At 42.4% G+C, this 18,812-nt stretch overlaps 1 protein-coding gene across 1 annotated transcript in view; it reads right to left on the reverse strand.

The window, feature by feature from the left end:
• Positions 1–18,812, reverse strand: part of LOC145414437 (protein CEPU-1-like) — a 508,144-nt gene that overhangs the window by 123,564 nt on the left and 365,768 nt on the right. Inside the window, exon 5 of the mRNA XM_080283989.1 lies at positions 9,912–10,062. Coding sequence (XP_080140115.1) covers positions 9,912–10,062 — 151 coding nt within the window. The remainder of the gene's footprint in view (positions 1–9,911; positions 10,063–18,812) is intronic.

The following is an 18,812-nucleotide window of genomic DNA, read 5'->3' on the forward strand; positions in this document are numbered from 1 at the left end:
GATAGAAGGATAGAAACCGTAAGAGAGCAGTTTGGATATTAAAGATTTATGCCGGACTCGATTGAAAACCTTTGAGATGTCAAGTGCAATGGCAAAGCTTTCGCCAAAGTCCCGAAAGGAGAATGACCAGGAGTCCAAAAGATAGGTGAGAAGATGGCCAGTAGAACGTCCCTAACGGAATCAATACAGACAAGCAGAAAGAAGGTTATAATAAGAAAGATGCTTCAAAATTTTTGTGTTAAGAATAGACTCGAAAACACTTGAGACACAGGATGTTACAGCAATTGGGCGATAGTTAGAGGGATGGGAATGGTCATCCTTCTTTGGGGTAGGCTGAATGAGAGTAAACTTCCAGCAAGAAGGAAAAGTGCAAGCTCATAGACTAAGGCGAAAGAGTTTACCTAATCAGGGTGTAAGTGCAGAAGCACAGTTCCTGAAAACAACAGGAGGGTTTCCCAACGGGCCCATTTGCCTTGTTAGTATTGGGGCCAATGATGGCAGAAAATACATCAATTGAAGATATTTAAACATCAGCCATGAGGAAGTCAGAGGGGGGAAGTGATTGAGGAACAGCACCGGAATCTTCTAAGATGGAATTGAAAGAGAAAGTCTGAGTGAAGAGATCTACTTTATCAGTAGATGAAATTGCTACAGAGTCATCAGGGCGGAAAAGAGGAGGGAAGGATGGTAAGGTAGTTCTTTAAAATATTACTGACAATGTGCTAGGAGTGGGAAGAATTCGAGTTGGAGAGTTGAGAGCATTAGTATGGATTAAATTGTATTTTGGAGAGCGAACATTCTTAGTACGATTCCGAGCAGAAACATAAAAAAGATGAGATTCAGGGGTGGGTTGGCTCTGGTACCTTTTGTAGGCCTTCTTTTTGTGGACAGCATTAGAACAAGCGTGATTAAACCAAGGTTTCTTTGCATTAGTCAAAGGATATGAGAAACGAATGTATGCTTCCATGGCCGAGAGAATACCCTGTATAATGTGTATGTCGCACTGAGATGGCCCTCGGCCATGGAAGCAATAATCATTCCAGAGAAAATCGAAAAAGTACTGCCTGAGGGCCTCCCATTCAGCAGCTCCAAAGTGCCACCACCAAAGTTTCATTGGAGGGTCCACAGGCCGTACTGAAGTGATAGGACAGGTTAAGGTGACAGGGTTGTGGTCAGAGGAGGCCAGCAGAGAGGAAAGATTAACAGAGTAAGCAGGAGGAAGAGGTCAAGTATGTTGGAACTCTCTCCAAGGCAGTCAGGGATATGAGTAGGATGCTGTACAAGCTGCTCTGGGTCATCAAGTATAGAAAAGATGTAGGCTTGTTCACCAGGTGGATCAGTGAAAAGAGAGGAGAGCCAAAGGCAGTGGTGAACATTGACATCTCCTAGAATGGAGATTTCAGAGGAAGGGGAAATGGGTAGATTGTGTTCCCTCACAGAAGTAAGAAGGTCAACGAATTTTTCATAGTCAGTAGAATCAGGGGATAGGCAAACAGCACAGATATTTTCAATCACAGAATGATAGCAAAGCCGAGTCCAGGGAGTCGAGAAATCAGAAGGATCAAGTGCAGGATCTTGAGAGCAAGATAAGTCGTTGCATACATATACATAACAGCCACCTTTGACTTTGAAATGAGTATAGATAAAGTAGGAGGATACAGATAAGAGTTGCCTCAGACAGCGGAGTCTCAGTTAGGAAGAGAAGGTGAGGTTCAGAGGAGAGGGGATGCTTCACAGAGTGAACGTTAGAGGAATGGCCACGAATGTTGCACAAACGAAGAAGTGAGCCAGAGTGTCGTTCCAGGGATCTCCCTGGGTCGTCGTCGGGAAAGAGGCGGATGGTTGGGGCATTTGTGGTCCCCTATCCCCCTGGGGTCTCCGAAGCTACATTATGATACGCCATTTTGATTGAATTTTGAATATGAAGTGTAGTGTGTAATGTGCATGTAGTTTGGTGTTGACAATTAGAGAAACTTGTATTGGAGAGCATGCTGGCAGTACTCTCTGTGTTACTGGAACACTAAAAAAGTTCAGCAAAGTTAGATGGTCAGGAACTAGTCCCGAGGGCTGATGAAACGGGAGCTCCAGCTCTCCGTCATCAGCTTTCCATCCACCTTGGGAGTACTGCCCTGCTCGACTGGTGCTACAGTCTACAGTTGGCGGAATGACCAGGTAAGGCTACATTGATTTCTGGCTAATTTCCCTTATGCTTAAACGGTTGACTAGACACAAAGTCATAAATCAACACCACCACTCTTTTAATATAATGTATCGGTTTTTTCAAACATAGTGCATTATCAAACCTGTACTATCATAATGCACCCGAAGCTGCGACTTCGATACCAGGCTTGGGAATGGAGTATTTGAATATTTGAACTTCATTTAAACAGTCTTCACTGATCTCCACCTCCCGTCGACCTGTCATTCACTCTACCATCACACAGTTCCTAATTGTGACAATCTCAGCATGTGGAAAGTGCTCATTAATACCAAAGTATATATAGTAAACGAATGCGGCATGTTGAAAGGTTGTTGGGTCTCAGTGAAAGGGGTTTCAAGTTCATGTCTTGGTCGCATTGAGTAAAAAAAAATTGAAATTAAATAAAAGGATTCATTGTATCCTTACATTTTAACTCTAATTTCAATATTTCATACATCATGTACAGTAATTTATTTATCTTTGATCTGCTTTCAACAAAACCCAAGGATAGCCTAAGTAATTTCATATGACAATTATATTATTAATATTCCACAACACTGATGTCTTTTATAAACAGATGAGGTATCTAATAAGCAAGATAATACAATTATGCTCAACAAAACCATAGGAATAGTAAATGATAAATCGCCAGTATGAGTGATAATGTACGACAGTATACAGAAGAAAATAAACAGCAAAGAAGTAGCACTATACAGAATCATAAATATTTGATTGATATGAGTGTGAGACTTTCCACATGTACTTATTGGTAAGTCTTAAAGGTCATTAATAGTGAATGAATGTACATAGTCCTCATTATAAGGCACGACTGGTGTCTATATCTCGTTACTTTTTACAGACCGGTAAAGACCAAAGGCAAAACAACTCTGTTGGAACCTTTCACTGACCAAGGACATACCCCCACACACCCTTGCACACCTAACCAAGCGTAAAAGGACCCCCCTCCCCCTCCTGTATAACACAGATATGTTAAAACTTAATAAAATCAGTGATATGAACTAGGAAGTGTGAATGGAAAACCTCCACTATCATCACTATCACAACCACCACCATCATCACCACAACCACCACCTTCATCATCACTACCACCACCACCAACGTCACCATCATAACTACCATAATCATCATCAATATCATCATCACCACCACCACCACCATCATTGCTACCATCATCATCATCATCATCACCACCACAACCACCATCACTACCACCACCATCATTATTATCAACGCTACGCTGTTGCAACCCTCCTTCTGACCAAGCACATACCCCCCACCCTGCACATCTAACCAAGCACATAACGGCCTTATCCCTCCCCGCTCCCCTCTGTATAACACAGAGATAGCAGGTCGCATCGAAAGTTCTGAGGAATTTTTTTGTACTTATTAAAAAAAAAAAAAAAAAAAAAAACTACTAAAGACAGCATTCTACCTATGAAAAGGCACCAGTTCACTATAACACACATAGCCATGTGAATTTTCTTGACTCTAGTAAATACTTTCTGAAAATCGCTCTGGTAACGAAAATCTCTACGCCCAGCCACCCAACTCAACGGACGGACACCAGTGATAACAATACCCTCCTCTGACTTTGTCAGGTAAGGGGAGAAAACTGCAGGAAACTGGCAATCGGAAATGTGAGTAAGAATAATTCTTTAACATAAAAAGTTCTCTTAAATTTCTGAGGCTAGAACGCCAATATAGACTGTAAATTATGACGGTTTATAAGAAGGACTAAGTACAGTATTTGTGTGCTCTTTTTTTTTTTTTTTTTTATCAAGTTATTGGAGATGGTACAGACGGATTAGCATGCGCTGAGTATGTCATGTAATTTTTTTTTTGGTGTGCTCATGTGTATTATTAGAATATATATATATTACAGTAAATCTAAAACCATTAAATATATATATATATATATATATATATATATATATATATATATATATATATATATATATATATATATATATATAATACAGTAAATCTAAAACCATTAAATACCATTACAGTACATTCCTCATCCTAGCCATGCTAAAAATGAGTAAAGGTCACGACTGTTGCTAAAATAAAATGTATTGTTATGCAGCGTATTCTGTGCCCCGACTTCTAGGGTCCAGACACGGTGCAGCGCTGGGTTCTTTGTTCCTGACCGGGTCAGTATCAACAAGGAAGGAAAAACACAAACACCACAGGTCAAAAGATACACTGCTATATTATCAGAGAACAATTACACACACAGTGCTATAGCCAAAGCTGAGAATACACAATAACTTACACCGATGTTTATAACAATCACTGTTACAATATCAGAGAGCGATTACAAACACAGTGCTATAGCCAAAGCTGACATTAAACAGCGACTTGCAGTGATGTTTATGACCATCATTATTACACTATCAGAGAGCGGTTACACACACAATGCTATAGCCAAAGCTGAGATTACACAACAACTTGCACCGATGATTATGACAATCACTGTCCTCCTAGTTCAGCACATATGTCTCGTATATGGGTTTACACTTTCCTGGAGTCTAACTGACATACACACAATGTCATAGGTTTTATCACAAATATATCGAGCATATCACCATCGGCATATTCACAAACAACACTATCCAGTATATCCACAGAGACAACTCGTTTACTCAGGTCCTTAAGCCTAAGGGTTCGCAGGACATAGACGAGGTCCTAGCTAATATAATATATCCGTGTGACATAGACGGAAAGCCTAGCTAGACTTAGACTAGGCCGCGTCACACAGGACGAGAGTATACAGTATATCACACCTAAGGGGGGAGGGGGGAGGTTTTAGTGAGGATAGGGAGGGACTGTTTTCCGTGGGGACGGGGGCCAGGGGTAGAGAAGGGAAGGGGGACAGCACTGAACAAGGATGTACTGGGATGTTGTTGTTTTCTGCGAGTGACACTGTCCAGGGGAAACCAGCCCGTGGATGGGGTGAGGTACTCCGCTTGTAAGTCACAGGTACTTGGTTCACCAGGGGGGGACACTAAGGGGAGGGTAGAGGGACGCACGGGGGAGGAGAGGCACTGGGGAGACACTCCGGGGGAGGGGGGACAACATCACACTGGTTGGTTCACTCGGGGTCAGGATCATTACACTGGGGGAGTGGAAAGTCATGAGATCTGTTACTCACATTTCAGTCAGAGAGAACACGGCCCACCGGTGAAGGGGCCTTCGTCAGGAGCTCCAGGTGGCAGCCAGGATTGGGAGGTGGGCCGTCCGGGGAGCTGCACAGGAAAGGGTGGCCCATGGAGTGGCCAGTAGTCCGAGAGGAACGGGACACTGTGTGGGGCGGCTCTCCAGCTGCGTCGGCCCTACGGGAGACAGGGTTCTCTGGGCAGAGGGCCGAAAAGGCCAGTAGATGTGCAGCACGTCGTCGGCCCTTCGTCACTGTCGGGGTCTGGGGGAGAGACCAAGGGAGGCCCAGGCCTAAGATCAGCCGGGAGGAAGGCGGTGTCCGAGCGGGGTTGGTTTCATGCCCGTCAGGGGCGGCTGACAGGGAGGAACTGCAGCCACCTACTCCAGGAGAAGCCTTGCTGCCACAGTGGACACCTGGAGTGGCTCGCTGACTCTGGGGGCTGTGGCCTCGGTGGCAGAGGGAGGCCATTAGGGGTGGGCTGCGGCCTCTGGTCCTGGCAGAACCCATCAGCACCGGGGGAGGGCGGGGCTTGAGGGACTGGACACCAGGCCTCGGGGATGCCTCACTGGGTCCGGACTCAGGTGGGGAGCCTGTACGGGGAGAGAGACGATGGGAGGGGCACCTCACTCTACCACAGGGGTGGCTGATTGAGCCAGAGGTGGCCCCCTCCGTCACACAGCCCCGTCGGGCACTCCCTGCGCTCCTACGAGAGTCAGGGACACGGGAGAGGTCGGGAGAGCCTCTCCCGGACACTGCCATTACTGGCGACGGGGAGCAGGCTCCCATTGGGCTGTCCCTGTGGTCGTCGCAGCTCCGGCAGAGTCTGAGCTCCTGCTGTAGGGCTAGAGTCTCCTGCCCCTGAGACATAGGGAGGAAGAGGTCGGGCGTACTCTCTTCGCTTTCGCAACAGCTCCAGTGGAGCATGCCTCCATTCGTCGGGAAGGAGACACGTGTCCCTGGGATGACGGGAGGATGAGGTCGGATGTACTCTCGTGCCTTTTGACACAGCTTCAGTGAAGTGTGCCCTCCTTCCATCGGGGAAGGTTCTGTACCTGCAACATTGGGAGGAAGAGGCCAGGCGTACTCTCTCGGCTTTCGCCACAGCTCTGGTGGAGCGTGCCCTCTGTCTGTCGAGGTAGGGGGATAGCAACCCTAGAGGCTCCTCCTGAGTCCTCAGTCAAGTAGGACGCCAATCCAAAGGACTCAGCGTCCGAGGGTGTGCTTGGGAGCTTGTCTTTGGAAGTCCCACCCTGATTCTGGTGAGCATTCCCTCTGTTGGAGAGTAGTGTACTTTCCCTGTACACTGCCGGGTGGTCTGGCTGCATGGAAGAGGGGCACCGAGTCACGAAGCACATATGTTGTTGATGCCAGAACGTTGGGTCAGGTAAATTAGCCCCTTCTTTGTCTCCTAGTGGGGTGGATATCACCTCCTCACACTCTTTTCCTGGGGTGGTGGTGTCAGGTTCACCCCGCCGTGCGTGCATTTCATGAATAGTTTTTAATTGGCCGAAAGTCAAAGATGTTGTCAGAAATTTTTAGACACTTCCTTCATCCGATGAGTGTTAGTCTAAACACGACCAATAGTAAATTTACTTAGGTCTCTTAGGAGATTAAGGTATAATTAATATTCTAACTCCCCAGTAATAATCCTCCTTATCTCCTTGCCAGTTCCCCCCATATTTGGACATATCATAAAGGTTACTTAGATAGACAGAGTTGGAGCAAGAAATGAAAATGGGCCTGATGTTTCAGTCAGTTGCCTGGGACTTCCAAGCATCCTCAGGTGCATATTATACAACATGCAACTTGAACAGGCTTCAGAAACAGAGTGTAAACATGGCGAGTCTCTTCTTCCTCATAGGATTCAAGAGATGCTAACTGTTTATTAATTACAAGGCTAAATACAGTTAAATTACTTCATGAAATATACAAAGTAAATCTAACTTAATTTACTCATAGTTTTAATGAAACTAAAGCCAAATATTCCCTTTATCTATGTAAATATGTTTTAAACCTCATCAGTTTTTTGCGTGAAGGCACGTCTTACCCACCATGCATGTGTAGTAAAGTCAATGGAAAATTCCTAACTATTTACATGCATTTACAATATTGGTGTCCACAAAAGTTAAATGCAGTAGCATTTTGTTTATTAATAAAAAGAATTATTATTAATAAACTTAACTCTTTCCATAGGTCTCGAGAACCATGTGTTGCAGCCCTTCTAGGTCGTGCATCTTGACCCAATTGCTCTCCACCATCGACTGTATCTGGGGTAGCCGGGACCTAAGAGGGCACCAGTTTATCAATAGTTTTTATATTGGTATGTCCCCTACATATAATTTTATTCAAGTCTCAGCATCCCCTCTGAATCACTTTTGCTCATGACCACCGGGATCTTGGTTGTTCAGTTTTTACTAAGACCACATCTGTGTTTAAGAGTTGTTGCTGATAGCCAGAGCCCCATAATATCTTTCTTGGAGGCTCAAACGATATTCTTCGCTCCAATTTCTATTCCAGATGTCCAATACACTTTTCAGATGTTGATATCCCTCACGCAGATGTTGTCCTAATTCACTGTTTTCTCCTGGATATCCACACAAGGCACCAGATGAAGCTTTCTGCCAAATAACATATGAGCCGGCGTCAGTGCCTCAGTCGAAACGCTAGTATCATCCAGATAGGTTAAAGGTCTATCATTAATCCTAGCCTCAATTTCAGTTATCACTGTTCTCAACTCCTCTCTGTTGATGTTAGTTCTGTGTAAGGTTTTCCTGAGACAGTTCTTCACAATACCAATCATTCTTTCGATAAATCCATTTTGCCATGGTGCTCTGGAGCTATGAACTGCCAGGTACAATTTCGGATTTTCAGCACTATCTTAACCTTTGGGTCATTCATTATATTTAAAAGTAGAGGTGCTGCTCCAACGAAATTGGTCCCATTGTCGCTTATTAAAGGACAAGACCTTCTACTGTAGCTGCAAATCTTCTAAATACATTCAGGAATGTCTCTGAACTTGAATCTTCTGCCATTTCTAGATGAACTGCCCTTGTGTAGGTGCAAGTAAACAAACATATATACACCTTATGGGGAGTTCCCTCACCCATAGCAGTTTTTTTTTCTTTTTTATGTATCCAGCTCTGGGCATAGGCTTCACAGTCTGCTCCCAAGGCCCAGCAGTCCTCCTACATACCATACACCTCAGTATGTCACCACTTCGATGCTAACACCCACCGTCCATATTGAATACATGCTACGGCTGTCTCATACAGGACTGGTGTATTGATATTAGCGGGGATATTCGACATGTCAGCGGGTCTTTTGGTAGATCAGTAAAGTCTGATTTCATGAAATTCAAATCCTTAAACTGTTCCCTGCCCCAGCCGGGATTTGAAACTGGGTCCGGTAGGACTGCAGGCCACCTTTCTACCGATTGAGCCACCGCCCCTGTGTAATCAACTCCACTTACTTTGAAGGGCCGACTTACATTTACCCTATTCCTTGGTAAGGCAGATGGTCCTGGATAGTCATATGGTCGTTGTTCAATCCTCCTACATATAATGCAACTTTTGAGATATTTCTTCATGACCTGTCAACCCTTAGGAATCCAATACCTTCCCCGGTTTTGGGCCAAAGTCTGCGGCACACTGACGTGAAGAGTCAAATCACAACACCTGCGTCTTACAGTCGATGCAGAACTTGACTTTTGCCCGGGCTGTACGGCCTTGACGTTTGAGAGATTGTTCTCGAACTGCAAACGCTCCATCCATGCATGACCCTTAACTCCTCACTTATGTTTGGTCAAAGTTAACTCAGAAGTGTTTACGTTGACCCTTTACCGTGTCCTTAACCTTCGCCCTATTCTTAAAACAATCATTCATCTGTGGCTGACCTTATAAACTTTAGCAAAAAAGGTTCAAATCATATGAAAATCTTTTAAGCTAAAGGATGAAAACTTTAGCCCTATCCTCTGACTTTAACCTTGGGCCGACTCTTCTCAGAGGTGAATCACTTCCATTGCTGATCCTCAATGCTTCCGCCAAGTTTAGTTGGAAATCAGATCAAAGGCGTAAAAGTTTACCTATTCTCGACGTATCACCCCTGAGCTTTTGTGGCCATTATCAGATATCACAGATCATACCCAGTGAATACTGAAACCTATTTTGTGGGGAAGAAAAAGGAAATAAGTGATTGGTAATGCATTTTAGAGTTAGGCCCAACGAAGGAACACAAAGAGAAGAAGAATACGGGGTTTTAACGTATTTTGTTTTAGCATTTTAATACTGTTTTCTTTAGCATTTTAATACTGTTTTCTTTAGCGTTTGTTACTAGTACAGTTACCTCGAAGATTAATGCTTGACTGTAATACAGATTTAAACATGCGTGTCTGGGAGTTACAAACCATACTCGTATTGTTTGTTAAAGGCAATGGGTGTGTTGAAGCCGTCTCTGCATAGCGTCTACGGACGCTCTGATAATCAAATATGTAAAAACTTTATGCACAGGTCCAAGGCACGGGATTACACCTACCTGTCGCCTGTCGCGTGTACTGGTGTGGAGTCGTGCAGCCAGGTGATGGGCCCAGGTGGGCGCGGTGGCGCCTGTACCCAACATGTGAGTAACAGGCGTGAACCAGCCTCTACGTACACCTCGTTTGGCCCGGGGATCACCGCCCCCCCTCCTGCTTATGGGAAGTCATAGGGGAGAGATTCAGGATTAGATGGAGAAACGGTAAGGGGAGGGAAGAAAGAGATAGAGATGAGACGAAAGCAGAGGGCAGAAGGCAAAAATAAGTGGGCAACGATAGAAGTGGAAGAAGAGGAGAAAAAGAAGAGTTTAAGTTGGAAGACTAGGGAAGGATAGGAACAGAATAAAGAGAAGGCAAAACGACAGTGGAAGGCAAGGGAAAAGATAAGAAGGAAATGAGGAGGAGAGTAGGATAGGGATAGTATGAGGATAAAGATAGTTAAAAAACAAAGGGTAGAAGAAATTGATGAGGAGAGAAGAGAGAGAAAGAAGTAATATAAGAGGCCCGAGGATAAAACAAGGTGAGACAGGACAGGAGCAACGATCAAACAGGGAGAAAGTCTGAAATACAGGGAAATAATAAAGGTACGAGAGAGTCAAGGGGGTGAGGAAGGTTAAGGAAGTTAGTATAAAACAGGAAAGAAGGATATACAGTATAAGGGATTAACGATAGAATGGAGATTGGTAAGAAGAATAAAGATAAGAATAAGGCAGAAAACAGTGATACGATGAGAAGAAAAGGAAAGGAAAGGGAGGGGGTAGAATAAGAGTGGAAGAGCAGGGAAGAGCAAGGGTCAAACAGAGTGTAGGGTAAAAGGAAGACAAACTGTAAAGTAGAATGGAAAAGAAGAGAAAATGGAGAAAAGGAGAGAGAAGGGAAGAAGACAGACGAAGGGACACGGACGAGGAGGGAGGATGGGTGGAGTATGGGCAAAGAGGAAGGGAGACAGCAAGATATGAGCAAATACGAATGATGGGCATGAAAGGAGCCGTGGGACGTAGGTATAGAAGAAGCAGAATTATGGAAATGGAGCGAAGGTAGAACAGAGACTATAAATCAAGCCGGAGTACAGGAAAAAAACAGGGAAGGAATAAAATAAAATACAAGGGCAAAGTTTTAAACTTGATTGCAGAGAGAGAGAGAGAGAGAGAGAGAGGGAGAGAGAGAGAGAGATGAAGGTTTAAGGAGTGAGAGAAAGAGAATATATAACACTAATACGTATAGATCCATGTCCGACATACAAGGATATTAGGTTATCGATTACTTATCCTAAAACAGTTTTGATACTCCAACCTTCTGTGGAAGGATATAATAAAATCATAATCATTATCACCATCATCATCATCCTACCCCATACCCCTGCTATTCATGGGATGGATAAGACTGGCTACAAGGAAAAGAAAAAATCCTCCTCTTCATCATCATCACCATCATTATATTCCTTCTATTATTCGTGGGGTAAGAAGACAAAATTAATTAGTAAAAAGAAAACCACCACCAAAATCATCATCGCATCATGTAAATATTTTACCACTAGGCCACAACCACACTGGGAGTGCTAGCGTAAGCAGGAGGGAACAAGGATAGCCTAGTGTGGTTGATTATCTGTACCAGACGCCCAGCTTCTCCTTCAGCTCTCCTCCAGTGCATTATATTAATTCCACTGTTAATTGTTTTTAAGAAAGAATGTCTAAAAAAGTTTGCATTCAAAATATTATCTATAAACTGCTAAGTATCCATTTTACGTGACTGCTTTCTCGATCTTAAGCAAGAAAATTTATCAGCTCTTCTCGCGCGCACCAGATTGGGCTTAAGATCTTGCCTGCTCCTGCCAGTTGCCAGTGTGGTTTCTTGTGCAGGTTACAATGCTGCGGAACTCCATGCTGCTGCTAATGTGTTCATGGCGTAAGGATGGGATCAGGTAAAACCCAGAAATATGAAAAGACACAATGAGAATATTAAGAGCATTCCCCTGAAAGTAACCAGAGACTTTTTCATGTATTATTTAAGCCCAAGACTCCCGGTACAGTCATGCAGGCCTAACCACCTGCACCTTTTTTTTTTTTATATGTTTGGTCTCCGCATGCACCTGTCAGGTAGTCATTCCATCAATGGTCAGCAAAAAAAATAAAATAAATAAATGCAAAACCTTTGTCATGTGCTCTTCACATAATTTACCCAACCAAATGGAATCCTTGTTACTTTCCTAGCTTCAATAGCTTCCAGAGATTATATCAGTCAACAAATAATAATATATGCATAGAATAAAATCAATATCGCATATACCTAGAATAAAACAAAATCACCCGTACATAACTTATGGTGCACATGCATGCAAGAAATCTGGGCTAGAATGACAGAAAAATGAAATGGCTTCTGGCCAGATCGGTAACGATTAAATACAGACAGACACAGGCACTGAGATAATAAAACAACCAAACACATAAATCAACATCAATATCTTTTATTTTGTCTTAAAGGCAGATAATTATATATATCTATATCTATATCTATCTATCTATATATATATATATATATATATATATATATATATATATATATATATATATATATATATATATATATATATATATATATATATATATATGTATATATATACATATATATATATATATATATATATATATATATATATATATATATATATATATATATATATATATATATATATATATGTGTGTGTGTGTGTGTGTGTGTGTGTGAAGAGAGAGAGAGAGAGAGAGAGAGATATGTAGAATATAAGTAAGATCACATGTACAGTACGTGACTGTTCCTCAACTGGCCAAAAGTAAAGGAATAAATGTAGTTTACTTATAAGTAAAGAACAAAAATATAAAAACAAATACTGCACACATTTATCTTATGGTCTAGATTCGTGGTAGACGGGAGTCAAAACTAAATGAGTGTATAAACAAGTAAGTAAACATGAGTATATATATACAGCATTTCAGAAATGCACATGCAGCATACTGAATCATGATATTACAGTAGAAATAATATATATATATATATATATATATATATATATATATATATATATATATATATATATATATATATATATATATATATACCTAGGCTGCTTCCCCCAAGGAAAGGGAGGTAGCCGAGACAGGACGACTCACTCTCCATTTACTCATCCATTCAAACACATTCATTCGCATCTTAGCCCCAAAGGGGAGAACGGACAGATCCTCACCGCATCACACGGCACAAGGGTCAACTGCGCAATGCAAGCAGTGACATCCACAGCAGGGCCCGACAGCAGAACTGGTTTACCCCTGCCACATCATAACAGACCCATCCCCTTACCCGCACCTGACCTGACTAGCTGATCAGACCAAATGCGGGAGAATATCCCCTCAGGGCTGCGTCATCACTTATTCATTCACAATTTCTCTCCATTTATTTCTGTCATGCACAGCCACTCTTCCATGCTCAACAGACATCCCTCTCGCATCCAGCGCTCTCTTCACACTGTCCATCCATCCTATTCGTGGTCTTCCTCTCAGTCTTACACCTCTCACATCAGATCTAGTTATCTTTTTCACCAATCGCTCATTATCCATTCTCTCCATATGCCCAAACCATTGCAACATATATATATATATATATATATATATATATATATATATATAGTACGGAGAGAGAGAGAGAGAGAGAGAGAGAGAGAGAGAGAGAGAGAGACGGTGCAACAAGAATAACGGCAGAAACCAAAAGGAGGATACCATCAACCGTTTCTACTGTACACAGCCAACTTCTGAACAGCCTACAAAGAAGGAAGAATTGTAAAATATATAGTGAAGCGAAATGTGAAGCTAAGAGACTTTACCTGGTAAAATACTACAAGAGTAATAATACTGGTCTTCTACTACTAAGGGACAGCCCCCTCCAGGAGAGAGACATACTCCAGAGGACACATGTTGTATACATGTTTACTTGTCAAAAAGGGAACTACTAAGGGACAGCCCCCTCCAGGAGAGAGACATACTCCGAGGACACATGTTGTATACATGTTTACTTGTCAACAAGGGAAGTACGAAACCCCCCCTCCCCTCCTCCTTTGCCTATGTGGGTTGGTGACCAAAAACTTGTCTCGACTCTTGAGTTACCACCTTACAGGTGGAGCACATAAAAACCATCTGAAACAGGAACGCGAAATTGCCCTAACAAGGAAAATAATGGACGAATAAAAAAATCAAACCCCCAACTCAATATACAGGTGGAAATCTCCAAGTCCTCCTAAGCTTACGGCGGGCCATACCTCAGTTATAGCAACCAATCAGGATCGAGTACACACAGGTGTCCAATCCAGGACACGGATTAAATACCTTCCACCCCACCTGCTTAGCACATTCTCACCTCAGTCACAGAGCAAAAAATATCTATCTACCAAGGCTACTGAAGAAGGGTTAAGGGACCCGAAATTGCGATCTTGGGAAAAATGAAATGGACGAAACAAACTACGGCGAAATCAAACAACCTACCCGACGAGACTAAGGCACTCCTGAGGTGTAAAGAAAATATGCTGAAGAAAGTATAAAATACAGAACTTGCAATCACCTTCAACAAGGTATGTATTAGGGAAAATCTCCTCCCTATATATACCATTAATATCATTAGTGATGGGGTAGTCAGCCACAACAGAAGACGCCGGAGACCCAGGGAGGAAGAGAGGAGGAATTACATGAATAAGAGGATAAAAGAACTCCAAAATACAATCAATGAACTCAGACCCAAATATGCTAATGAAGAAGAGAAAAATAATTTAATGCAGATACAGATGCAGCCTTGAGGACAACCATTGATGGAGCATTCCAGGACATGATGGTTCAACATCGAAACTTGATCATTAAGTGAAACCAAAATAAGTTAGAAGTTAGTAAGATTTCTGTGCCATGACGAATCAGCTTTTCTCCCATCCCCCCCTCCGCCTGCCGCGCACTCCAAAAAAGTGTATTCTTGGCTTATTTTAACCACCCAAACATGTTTATTTTGCCACAAAACCCACATATTCCTCTTCATTGATGTTTGTTCTACACGATAAGCAAAATCACACACACATACACACACACACACACACACACACACACACACACACACACACACACACACACACACACACAAAACACACTAACCGTATGTTACAGGAATAAACATTCAGAAACATACATCTCACTTCCCAACATCATAAGTCGAATGTTTACTAATCAGTCTCTACATGTTATACAATTACTGGAAAGAGAATTTTATTTGCCGGAGGTCCCAGTTTGATACGAGGTATGGTGTTCAAGTAATAAGTGAAAAAGTAAAACCCATTTCTGACAGACAACAGATTTTTTTATGCGGGTAGCTTTAGCGAAAAACTTTTCTTGCCACTGTTAAGTTTTTGTTTTATCATCCTATGCAGAATTTCATTGGCTTTCATTTGAGACCAAACGGTAATACTAAGCCTCACAGTTTTCGAGAAAAATGCAAAAAAACTACTGTGTGCCCACGCCATGTTGTGATTGTAGGGCAGTTTCCTGCCTTCTACTAAGCTACTGCATGTATTTCACCAATTCTTTGGTTCACGTGATTCACTGTCACTATTTTTTATAGTTGAATACTCACATTTGGTGCAGGATAGAGGCAGTGTAGTTGATAAGAACAGTAGCACAATCTTCTTTGGGCCAACGGCTGATAATGACCACAAGTGCTTCACAAACACCATATTTCCTGTTGCAAGCACCAAGTCTAATCACAACAGTGCCTAAACACTACACAAGCACTACTGGTATACTGAAATATGTTGCACGGCCGGGACGGGGGTAAGAGTGGAAATTTAAAGGGCCAAACAGCACAGTACCTCCCCCAGTCATAGCTCATTTGGTACTGATTAATGACTACATTGACGTAACAAACAAGACACTCGCTCCCGATCGAGACGAGCCACTCAACTTGGGACTCAACTGCCATATAATGTCCAAACCAGAGAAATTCCGAACACACACACACACACACACACACACACACACATACACAGTAGACTGTGAAAAACTTTTGGATGACATGGAAAGCTTAGCAGAAAAGTGTGATGTTATTGTGGAACCTACCTTCACGCAAGAAATTATCACTGAGGCTTCAAAATCTTAAGGGAGCTTCAACATTAGAATAACAGAAGAAAGACACTGAAGCAGCTAAGCAGTTACAAGCGGGTCCATATGTTACCATCAATAGAACAGACAATGCTGCTGCCTATTTCCTCATTGGCAGAGCCGAATGCCTTTAGAAAATCGATGTCATCCTCCGTGACGAGATGAAATTCTCTAAAGTGACAAAAGATCCGAAAGAAGCACTCAAAAGGAAAGTCAACAAACTGACTGATACCAATAATGCCTCCAGCAACAGCATTAAATTTAGCAAGTTTTCTGGTGAATATGGAATGAGTTATTCCTATGGCTGTTTAACCCGAGGCGTCCCGTTGACGTATGGGCATGTTCAACGTTTTGTCACAGCTAGTTCCATCGACGTAGCAGTACATCCCGCAATTGCAAGGTTCATAAGTTGCGCAATTTTCAATTTTCGCTCTTGATTTTTGATACGTATACACGGGACACCTTCCTCTACAAGATGCCAGGCAGGGACAATGCCTTACCTCACATGACCTCCCCCCCCACACGCCATTGTCTCAGCAAATCACCTGTTATCAATGACCTGGTCAATAAAGACATTCAGGGCCAGAGTGATTCCCCATTCGATGACAATGTGGAGGACAAAGTTTCCATAGCATTAGAGGAAGAAACAGTCAGAAATGATGATCAGGTAATGTTGCCGAAAAAGGTCAGGTATGATGATGTGTTAGTGAGTGAAACAATACTTATACTGACTATATTACTGTGTGAAAACCACTATACTCTTGTACTACATATAAATTCGTACCAAATAAATAAATAAATACCATTTATGAGTGGTGTGGAATAGTTACCCTCCCATAAAACTCGTTTTCTTTGGAGCCAGCCTGATAGAAAACCCATTAAGGTAAGGAGTACTGCTAGTTGTATCGAGTATTTTAAACCTCAGTCGAGCGATTTCTCTATGAATTTTCGATGTTTCTCACCAAAAGCGGAGGTTTGAGCAAAAAAAAAAAGCTTTTCCAAAATTGGTCGGGATTGGGGGGAGTCAGTGGTGGAAAATCGGTCGGGATGTGACGGGTTAAAAATGCATAAGCCTGGCAATAAGCTCAGACCAATAATTTCTCAAATCCCTACACCAACTTACAGCCTCACCAAGAAGTTAAGTACCATCCTGACTCCCCTATGTCCCTGTTACCTACAGCCTAAATTCAGCATCAGAATTCCTGGATATCCTGAAGTTAAACAAAGCAAGAGGAAGTATTGCATCATTAGACGTGGAGTTGTTATTTACAAATATCCCTGTTGATTGTACCATCGGATACATCCTTTGTTGTTTATACCATGACGACTCCACTTCTAATCTTAATATCCCCGAATCAGGCCTATGTGGCCTGCTCTAGTGCTATACTAAGGAAGCTCCATTCAGCTGTCCCTGAGGAAATAAATACCACCAGATAGACGGTGTAGCCATGGGTTCCACCGTGTGAATGCAGCTAGCAAACTTTTGCATGGGACACATTGAGGAGGAAGTGTCCAGCAAGACAGAGAAACCAGACATCTAATGCAGATATATCAACAATATTTTTATTACGATTAAGAGCGAAGATCACACTGAACACCTTAGACACTGCCTGGAAGAGATTTCCGGCCTTACTTTCACCATAGAAAATAGCGTTGATGGAACGATGGCATTTCTCGATGTTGTCGTGAAGCAAGATGAAGACTCCTTCAACACGGATGTTTACATGAAAGCTACGAACCCTGGCCACTACCTACATGGTGGTAGTGAGTGCCCACAGAGATATAAGGTCTCAACCATAGATGTTACATCTGAAGTGCACTCACTGCAGCTCTTTCCAACAAGTACACAAAGAAATCGAATGCTCTATACAACTATTTATCAACAATGGCTTCTCTAACACGGTCATCAACCGACGAACTTGGAAAATCATCAATAACTGGTACAACAACAATAACGACTGAAACCATAAGGAGGATGGCATCAACCTTTCCTACAGAGCAAATTTTTCAACAGCCTACAAGGAAGAAGAAAGAACTATGAAACAAACAGTTAAGTGAAATGTGAAGCCACTGAACCCAGAAAAGAGATTTAACCTTGTGATATACAACAAGATTACAAAGACCAGTTACCTGCTACTAAGCAAAAGCCCCTGCCAGGAGAGAGACATACTTCAGAGATCACATGCTGTATACAGGTTTACTTGTCAACGAGGGAACTGCAAAGCCTTCCCATCTGCCTAAGTGGGCATGACGACTATGAAATTGTCTCGACGCCTGAGTTACAACCTTACAACTGGAGCATCTAAAAAACAACTTAAACAGGAACATTTTGCCCTTACAAGGAAAATATTGGAAGACAATACAGAAATTTTAATTATACGTGAAGATGTAAGATGCCTCCCCTAGAAGCACTGTATATCAAAGAATTAACTCTAACTCAGTATACAAGCAGAGGATCTCCAAGTCTTCCTAAGCTTACGGCGGGCCAAACCCCAATTATAACAACCATTCTGGATGGAGTACACACAGGTGTTCTATCCAGGACACGGATTAAATAGTGCCCACCTCTCCTGCTCAGCACATTTCCATTTCCACCTCAGTTATGGAGGAATAAACATCTATCTACGAAGGCTTCTGAAGAAGGCTTAAAAGACCAAAAATCGCGATCTAGCAAGAAATGAAAAGGACGGAAAAAACTATGACGAAATCATACACATCCCACCAGACAAGACTAAATATCCTGAG

This window comes from Coenobita brevimanus, chromosome 99 (genome assembly GCF_032717465.1).
Source record: "Coenobita brevimanus isolate Jiangsu-jjx chromosome 99, ASM3271746v2, whole genome shotgun sequence".
NCBI lineage: Eukaryota > Metazoa > Arthropoda > Malacostraca > Decapoda > Coenobitidae > Coenobita > Coenobita brevimanus.